This window comes from Mandrillus leucophaeus, unplaced genomic scaffold (assembly GCF_000951045.1).
Source record: "Mandrillus leucophaeus isolate KB7577 unplaced genomic scaffold, Mleu.le_1.0 Scaffold395, whole genome shotgun sequence".
Lineage (NCBI taxonomy): Eukaryota > Metazoa > Chordata > Mammalia > Primates > Cercopithecidae > Mandrillus > Mandrillus leucophaeus.
In genome coordinates this window covers 2,850,698-2,860,485 of record NW_012104198.1, presented here as the reverse complement: position 1 = coordinate 2,860,485, position 9,788 = coordinate 2,850,698, and the positions used below count along the sequence as shown (strand labels likewise).

At 45.5% G+C, this 9,788-nt stretch overlaps 1 protein-coding gene across 1 annotated transcript; it reads left to right on the top strand.

Annotated features, from left to right (window-relative positions):
- Positions 1-1,177: 1,177 nt before the first annotated feature.
- LOC105547755 (protein SSX11-like) lies at positions 1,178-5,836 on the top strand. The gene is made up of 6 exons (XM_011991449.1): positions 1,178-1,213; positions 2,095-2,235; positions 2,369-2,483; positions 3,146-3,241; positions 5,102-5,151; positions 5,786-5,836. The coding sequence occupies exons 1-6, from the start codon at positions 1,178-1,180 to the stop codon at positions 5,834-5,836; spliced, it is 489 nt and encodes a 162-aa protein (XP_011846839.1).
- Positions 5,837-9,788: the final 3,952 nt, after the last annotated feature.

Below are 9,788 nucleotides of genomic sequence, written 5' to 3'. Positions count from 1 at the left end.
TGTGCCACCATGCCCAGCTAATTTTTTGTATTTTTAGTAGAGACGGGGTTTCACTGTGTTAGCCAGGATGGTGTTGATCTCCTGACCTCGTGATCCACCCTCCTCGGCCCCCTTAAGTGCCGAGATTATAGTCATGAGCCACCACGCCCGGCCAACATGTTTCTTATCAGACTTCAAGTCTTTGTTGATGTTGATGCCAGAGAGGTATAATGAAGCATGTCTGACCCCCACTTCCTGTCATGGCCTGAAACCGTCTCTCTGGTTACATTTTAAAACAGTCCTGGCTTAGGAGGACGTTCATTCAGATGGGTGGGGGCAGAGGGCTTAGGATTTTATTTTTGATGTACAAGTCCTGTAAGATAAAATTGCACAAATTTTAAAGAACAAGTGTCATGCCCAATGTATGGATCACACAAAAAGTTCACCAAACTGTCCAATGCTATAACCAGAGACATTCGAATGACAAATCAGGATGAGAAGTTGATGTTTCCACACTGTAGACAGCTTTTCCCAAGACGTCAGAATAAGTCTTCATATCATAATGAGACTCTTACGCCCTTAATATCTACATTTTTCACTTGACAGAACCTGACCCCCAAATCCTTTCCTGCCAGGGGGATGGCTTGAGACCAGGAGGTCAAGACCAACCTGGTCAACATAGTAAAACCATCTCTACTGAAAAAACAAAAATAAAAATATTAGTGGGGGCGAGGTGGTGCATGCCTGTAGTCCCGAGAACGAGGCAGGAGGATTGGCCAAGGCGGATTTTACCAACACCACAATCACATCCCATAAGTAAATATCTTTTCCTCTCTCCAGGACTACAGGTAAAGAATGGTAATTGTGCACACCATACTTAGATTCCCTTTCAAAAATGTAATCATAGGTTAGAGGACCTTGGACTGTTTTTTTTAGTTGCAACAGATGTAGAAGCCACTGAAGAATGAACTCTGTGACTAAGTCCAGCAAAGCTGTGCAAGTGTGCTAGTTTGGAAAACATTGTGTCTTTCAAGTAGAAAAACGACAGATTGACCATTTATTTCTTCCCACAGTTCAGACTAGAATACAGATGTTTAACCCAAGATCCAGGGAGGGTCTTCAGAGAGATCAAAATCTCCTGATGGTGCCTGAGGACCTCCCACTTTGTCGCAGTGGCAGGAGGAGACAATATTCTGCAATGTCACTGCCCGAGGATGATGGACCAATCAGGGCAGTTAGTGAACTCGATCTGGCCAATCGGAAGTCAGAACAGTAGGCGTGACAAGCGAAGCTGATGTAGTGTCTATCAGTACAGGCTCCAGTGAGACAACCTTCCCAAGCAGTGATGGCAGGGAGAGGGAGAAGAGGGGACGGAGACTGATTTTCCCGAATAAAGCATCCCCTGGGATTGGCTACTTTAAGTTCAGAGTAGGCCCGCTCTTTCCATTCTTCCAAAATCAGAGTAAGCATGTGCTGATTTTCTCTTTCCATTCTCCCTACCCCTCCCCCCACCGTGGTGCATTTGTTATCTACTTTTAATAAGGCAGGTCGCCATCTCAAATCCTTCCTGTCAGTTTCTAACTTTTTCAGGTATGGGATTTTTCCTAGGAACTCTCTATTAACTTAAGAAATTTGGGCCAGGCGCTGTAGCTCAGGCTTATAATCCCAGCATTTTGGAGGACACAGCTAGTGGATCGCATGAACCCGGGAGGCAGAGGTTGCAGTGAACTACGATCACACTACTGCACCCCACCCTGGGCAATGGAGCAAGACCCTGTCTCCAAAAAAAAGCTCACTCAAATCATTCCTCCTGGGCTCAATCGATCCTGTCACCTCCGCCTCATTACTACAGGCATGTGCCACCTCACCCCTGCTTATTATTATTATTATTATTGGGTTTTTTAGTAGAGACGGTTTCTCTGTGTTGGCCAGGCTGGTCCGGACATCCCGGACTCAAGCGATCTGCCCGCCTTTGCAGAGTAGTAGCCCAGGGGACAGTGTGGGGTGACCAGGTTTCTGAGGAGGGGAGGACAGAGATACTGGGGGCAGGGAGCAGGGTCTCGGGGGAGATCTGGACCCTTGGGAGCCTCCCACCCTCACTCTGTCATCACCTAGCATCCCTGGAGACAAGTCTGTGACCGTGCACTACATTTGGTGACTCTCAGTCCATTCTGGAAGGTGGGAAGGGAGTCAGCCAGCAGCATTAAAGCCCTACTGTGTGGCAGGGGAGAAGCTAGGGAAGATCCCCCATCTTCTGTCAGTTAGCCATGGCATCAGCCAGGACGGATTATCATCCCCACTTCCTAGATCCAGCACACAGGAAGCGGCTCCAGCTGAATGGCAGACATGCCTAGCTGAGACACTGCAAGAATTCCTTTTTATTTTCCAGGCCTTCAATGATATTGCCCAATACTTCTCTAAGAAAGAGTGGGAAAAGATGAAATTCTCGGAGAAAATCATCTATGTGTATATGAAGAGAAAGTATGAGGCCATGACTAAGCTAGGTAACAGAAAGTTCTAGGTACAGGCAAGTCTGGGGACACATGAGCATCCCTTTTTCTGCTTTGGCTACTTCTTAGGCTGCAGAAAGTACCCCACATTTTCCTTTTGTGCAGGGAAAAATCGCAAGGCAGCTTCTGGATGTTCTGCTCTTCTGTATCCTGCAGGGCTGAGGGCAGGGACTGGCCACAGTGGAGCTCATACCTGGATCCTGCACATTCCTCTCCCTTAGGCGTCTGTTCGGATGAGTCCAGCTGTCTCTGTGACATTCCGGCACCGCCTACCCCCACCACCACCCACCCTACCTTCCTTCTCTCGGCTTGTCTCTCTTTTATTTTTTTGAGTCTGAGTCTCACTCTGTCACCTAGGCTAGAGTGCAGTAGTGCAATCATAGCTCAATGCAGCCTCAAACTCCTGGGCTCAAACGATCCTCCTGCTCAGCCTATGGAGTAGCTGAGGCTACAGGCACGTGCCACCATGCCAAACTAGTTTTATTTTATATTTTGTAGATAAGGGAATCTCTCTATGTTGCCCAGGCTTGTCTTGAGCTCCTCGCCTCAAGCTATCCTCCCGCCTCAGCCTCCCAAAGTGCTGGTACTACAGACATGAGCCACCGTGCCAGGCCTAAGCTTGTCTCTTAAGGAATAAACATTTGGCTTCTTTCTAGGTTTCAAGGTCACCCTCCCACCTTTCATGCATAATAAACGGGCCACAGACTTCCAGGGGAATGATTTTGATAATGACCATAATGGCGGGAATCAGGGTGAGTAGATGGGAAGGGGATGGAAAGGGTCTCCTCAAGCCCAACTACTTTTCAGCTCAGCTACCTGGGAAAGATCCTCAGGCATTTGTTCCCTCATACACATCAGGACTGAGTGAAAAAAAAAAATTGCTTGCAGAAAGTTAACTACAGAGGCCATTCACATAAAATGCTAAAACATGCAAAACAAGAATATATATTTTATGGATAATAAGTAAATGGTAAATGTATAAAAACATGAATGCGAATAAAAAGCCATCAAATTGAGAACAATGACTGTAAGTGGAGAAGGAGGGAGGGCAGGGATTGGTGAGTGCTGCACAGACAGCTTCAGCCGTGACTTGTTGATAGTAGGGGTTTTTTTGTTTGTTTTATTTTGTGGCTTGTTTGTTTTCACGGAGTTTCACTCTTATCACCCAGACTAGAGTGCTATAGTGTAATCTCAGCTCACTGCAACCTTCACCTCCTGGGTTCAAGTGATTCTCCTGCCCCCGCCTCCTGAGTAGCTGGGATTACAGGCGCCCACCCCCATACCCAGCTAATTTCGGTATGTTTGGTAGAGACGGGATTTCAGCATGTTTGCCAGGCTGGTCTCAAACTTCCTGATCTCAGGTGATCCACCTGTCTCAGCCTCCCAAAGTGCTGGGATTATAGGTATGAGCTACCACTCCCTGCCTGTTTATAGTATTTCTAACATTCTCAATAAGTAAATCAGGTCTAACATAGTTGTGGGGTACCGTTGAGATGCGACTGGACTCAATAGTATTCCACATACTTTTCTGTGTTTTTGAAATATTTATTTTTTAAAGGACATGTTGTTCTTGCTAAGCACTGTTAATGAATGAAAGGACAGTTAAGAAAGCGTTACAAGTGAAAAAAATTTTAAAAGAATGTATTAAAAGTGCAGATCTGCAAAAAACTTCCAGAGTTTGTTTGATTAACAACATGTAGGTATTGGATAAGTATCTTATGAGAGAGGATAATGAAAATATTATGTAATAAAGATCGCTGTTGATCTCTATTTTACAAAAACCAAATACTCTTCTCACTCCCAAACGACCCTGAATCTCCATGATGAGCTTGGAAGAGAGTTTGAAAGAGTGATCCCTCATCCAACACAGAAAGCTTTCCCACTTTTCAGTGAGCAGAGATAACATAGGGTGAAAAAAAGACAGGTTCTTGCATAGAGATCTTTGTGGATTTCAGGACTATTAAGGGGACATATATGTTTACTTGCTCTTCTGCTCTGAAAACACAGTTATAAGACAAGGTCAGAATGTCCAAAATGTCTCCAATAGACCTATTACTCCCCAACTAAACAGGCCAGATTCTACGATCTCCCACAATCATTATAAGAGGTCTGAAAATCCAGTGCTTGAGTATCTGCCAAATTTTTGACATTAAAGGAGTGTCTTTATACTGAAAATATTTCAGAGCCACTGGACTAAATCATCCATGGTTCATCACACATTTAACAGCTTAATTGACATATCATAAGATTCACCCATTTCAAGTGTAAAATGATTTTTAGTTGTTGTACATCTTGAGTGGATACAGTTCAGATTCCCAACCAAATAATTTAATTATTTGAGAAAAATTAAAAGATATGTAATGGAATAAGATGAGACTGTGATGGGGTTTAATCCCCATTTGATAAACCATGAGATGGAAAATTCTGAATTGATGCCACAGATAAATGCACCAACCATGACTAAACATAATTCAGAAGCAAATCTCAAATAACTCCTCAACAGTGAGTGGACTCATAACCCTCTGCTGCAGAATGCACTCATGCGACAGAAGTCTCTCTAGAGTTTGGAAATCTTTACCAACAAAGAAAAATTCTGATGTATTCTCTTTCAGTTGAATGTCCTCAGATGACTTTCAGCAAGCTCCAGAGAATCCTCCCAAAGGTGAATATCTCCAAATTTTAAGGGCCAGAGAACCTTTGTTCCTCCACGGATGCAAACACTGGTAAGGGTGGGGGAATATCAAAAATGCCCTCACTGCCTCCTTCTCCCCATGTCTATCACAACACCTGATGTAGCATCAACGGCTTGATAATACTAACAGTTGTGATCCTAATACCTCTTTGTTTTCATAGAGATGCCAGATATTCTAAACAGTTTACATGGATAAATTTAATCTTTAACAAGACCTCTATGATGATGTTTCTATTATTATCTCCAAATAATAACATCTCATACATTTCGGTTGTCATCCACACAAAAGCCATGTGACTTAGTGCAAATCTTCTAAGTTCTGTGAGCTGCAGACTCCTGGTCCATGAAATGGAAGTAAAGAATCATAGTTCATGTTATAGATCCTAGTTATTAGCAACATAATAATGACATGAGGCTGTCGTGGTACAGAGATGTTAAAAAATTTTCCTGAGGTGCAGTGGCAGTGGTAGTCTAATCCAGAGCTCCAAGCCATTTAAAGCTCATTCACGTTTGCATTTGTTTAAGAAGTTCAGATACTGCTCACTAGGGCTTTACCTCATAGGGCCTGCTGGTGCTTCCATTGAGACACCCACTCTTGCAACAGGAAGGACCAGCTGGCCTCTGCTCTGTAACTGGGGCCACTCGCATCGCTTAGGAATCGCTTGACTGTTGGTCCCTTTCTACTGTGAAACCCTTGAGGGCCTTGTCTACACCTGGGGCACCCCGGAAGCCTCAGTCCCTGCCCAGGGTATCCCTCAGAGGCCCTTGAATGAGTGATTTCACAAGTACAGATTCAACTCTGGTTTAGAGGGTAAAGGGATCTGTGAGTTGGGTTGCCAGTGTGGAGAACCAATTCAAAGAAGGATCATGAAAAGTATTAGCTTTTGTTACTACTACATTTAAAGTGTTTGCAAGCTCAGAGAGGACTTTCCCTTAGCCTGTTTTATATGTATTTTTCACTATTTCATAAGTGAAGAAGCTGGGTAAATGTAGCTTAACAATGTTGGTCAGTGACACATCCCAGTGTAGCCAGAATTGGTATGGGTACCACCTCACTTAATTCCACATTCAGTGTTCGTTCCTCGGTAGGGTGGTATGCCGTATCTAGTACTGCTTTCTTTGCTGCCTAGATTAATTTCAGCAAACCATTTCTTTCCCTCTCCCTTCCCTGTATTCATCTCCACACACCATCTTTCCCAGCAGTGTTTTGTCCCCTCTCTATGTTTTTACATTTACTCTCTCAGCAGCTGTCTACAAGCTTATATGGGATCCCTTGTATTTTATAGAAGCTCTTCCTTTTATAGACCTTGTGAATTCTTAGAATGCTATTCTCCAAATCTTCTGTATACCAAACTCTCAATTACATTGAGATTTTTCACAGACTACTCTAACAGATATAGTAATAATGGGTCTAAGGTTTCAGCCTCTCTAAGCCAGAGAATGAGAAACTGGATAAAGAAGGCCCATGGGCACTTGGGAGCAGCGAGGCATCTCCTTTTTTTGAGTAAACAGAGACTAACACTCTCCAGCCTACCCAACCCTCATTTTCCAATCTTCCCCATCATAGGACCCAAAAGGGGGAAACATACCTGGACCCACAGACTGCGTGAGAGAAAGCAGCTGGTGATTTATGAAGGGATCAGCGACCCTGAGGAAGATGAAGAGTAACTCTGTAAGTGAACCTTTGGCTCATTCCCCACATCCCTGCAGATGTGCTATTCTGTTACGGTACCGGTATCCCATCTTGTCACTTGTTCCCCAAATCATTCCCTTCTCATAATTTTCTAGGGTACAGCATTGAGGCTGAATGATGAGATTTCCCATGCTCTTTCTACTCCCTTGTCTGTATATGCAGGGATCCTCCCTACCCAGGATGCTGTGGAATCCCAAACCCCAGGTCAGCCCTGATATGCGGGCCACACCTTCCTCTAGCCTAGGAATGGATAGACCAGGCAAGGAATTCACTGTGGCATGTGCAGATGGTTCATTTCAAGGAACCGTGGAAGGCCTGTGTGGGTCCTGAGGTAGGGCAGAATCGGAGTGTGCAGGGTCTGCAGGTCAGGAGGAGTTGAGATTGAGTTATCAGGCAGTGGGAACTCACTGCCACTTACTTACCTTCTCTCTTCTTGCCTCACCCTCAGGGATGTGACACATGCCCATGATGAGAAGCAGAACATGGTGACTTTTCACGAACATAGGCATGGTTGCGGACCCCTCATCATCAGGTGCATAGCAAGCGAAAGCCAGTGTTCACAACAGTGAAAAGTTTAGCATCATTTTTCTTAGTGTGCCAAGAGTTCAATGTTAGCCTTTCCGTTGTATTTTCCTACAGTATGCCATTCTGTTAGATATTAGTGTTTTCATTGATGAACAAGACATACTTAACGCATATTTCAATTTGTGTATCCATGCACCTACCTTAGAAAACAAGTATTTTCAGGTATTCTCTCCATAGAACAGCACTACCCTCCTCTCTCCCCAGATGTGACTACTGAGGGCAGTTCTGAGTGTTTAATTTCAGATTTTCTCCTCTGCATTTACACCCATACACACACACACACACACACACACACCAAGTACCACTATAAGCATCTCCCATCTGCTTTTCTCCATTGCTATGCGTCCTGGTCAAGCCCCCCTCACTCTGTTTCCTGTTCAGCATGCACTCCCCTCATCCGATTCCCCTCTATCAGTCATTGACAGTTGATAAGCATTTGCAAATGTTTCCCAATTGTTTGTTCCTCTCATTATTGTGCACACAGTTCTGTGCACGTGTGTAAATATTTCTTTAGGATAGATTCTTAGAAGTGCAATTGTTGCGTCAAAAGAGTCATTTATTCAACAAAAACCTAATGAATGCGAACTGGTGCTGAGCGCTGTTCTAGGTGCTGGAGAGACATCAGGGAACAAGGCAGACAGATGTTCCTGACCACCATTCTAGAGGAGGATGTTTCCAGTTGTTGGGTTTGTTTGTTTATTTGTTGGTTCTAGAGACAGGATCTTGCTCTGTCCAGGCTGGAGTGCAGGGGAATGAACATAGCTCAATGCAGCCTTGAACTCCTGGGCTCAAGCAATCCTCCCACCTCAGCCTCCAGAGTAGCTGTGACTGCAGGCACGTACCATCGTGATCTACTAATTTTTTTTAGGTTTTGCCTAGAGAGTCTCGCTATGTTACCCAGGCTAGTCTTGAACTCCTGGACTCAAGCGATCCTCCCACCTTGGCCTCCTAAAGTGCTGGGATTGCAAGCATGAATCTCCTTGCCTGGCCTCCAGTTTTTATTTTGATAGAGACCATACACTTCAGTCCTGGAGCAGGATTCTGCAGCAAGTGGTTGGGCATCTTGGCCTTCACTCTCTGAACGATTTTCAAGTTCTAGGGCTGGGACGGTCCATTTGGGAGTATGTGGGAGGAGACACAGATGAAATCGTCATCTGGGGAACGTGGAGGAATGAGGAAGATGTGTGCACGGTAGACCCTGTGATGGACAGGGAATAGAAGAGTCCACTTAGTCTCCATGCAGGGGAGCAACGGTGGGAAAGTCCCCTGGACAGAAGCATGAGACTGCCCATCAAGGGTCTCACCAACCAAGGGCCTGGAGGCTGGGGTGGGGACGATGATTGGGGAATGGGTCAGTTCTTTCTCACAGGTACCACTGCACGGTGCAGAGGTGAAACTGTTGTGGGGCAGGGAAGGGCAGAGGGGAGTCTGTTTTAGAACAAATCATTGTGTGTGAATGAAGACATTAAGGCTCCATTCACACACAACAGACTTGAAACACCAGCCCCAGGTGGAGGCAGGAGTCCACAACCCATCACCTTGGCCTCCTGGTTCTCCCCAGCCTTGGAAGGAGGACACTATCATCATTATGCCTATATGATAGAAGAGAGACGGAGTCCCAGACAGATGGTAGGCGTCTTGTCACAGGTCCTACAGCTGACAGGGGCAGGAGAAGCTGAGTTTGGAGCTCACTGACTCTAGAAACATTAAGGAGGACAGGTGTGTATGATGGATGGAGGGAGAATTGAACAAGTGCCAGGTTCTGCCCCCAGTCACAATGTAGAGGCTGTGGGATCATTTACCCAAGACAAGGAGCGCTAGGAGAGAGAGAGTGCAAGGATGGAGAGGCAGTCGTAGTCACAGCAGGGACAGTGGGAGACAGAGATATGCAGGGTGGGCAGAAGAGGGGCAAGCAAAGAAGCTGGGAGACCCAAGGCCAAGTGTGGGCTGTCACAACCACCAGAGGGAGAGGGTGCCAGGAAGGAGGCTGTGGGGCTCCAGGAGCAGCAGAGGTTCCCCAGATCTGTGAGCATGCCCTGCCTGGCACTGCAGGAAGAGGTGGCTGCCACCCAGGTCAGTGTGGACGTACCTCTTCCTGTCTCAGAGGAAACAAATTCTGTTTTATCCCAATATAGTTCTGTATTACACAAATGTGACATTCGGCTACTAGATATTGAGTGCCTTATCCTCCATGCAAATAGAGGAGAGGATGCCCCAAGAGAGATACTGAAGGTTTTGATTTTTCTTTTTCCCTGGGAAGATGGGATCCATAAGTTGGGTCCCCCAGCCCTCCAGACAGGTGCAAGGAAGGGTGGCTGGAAGATTGTGA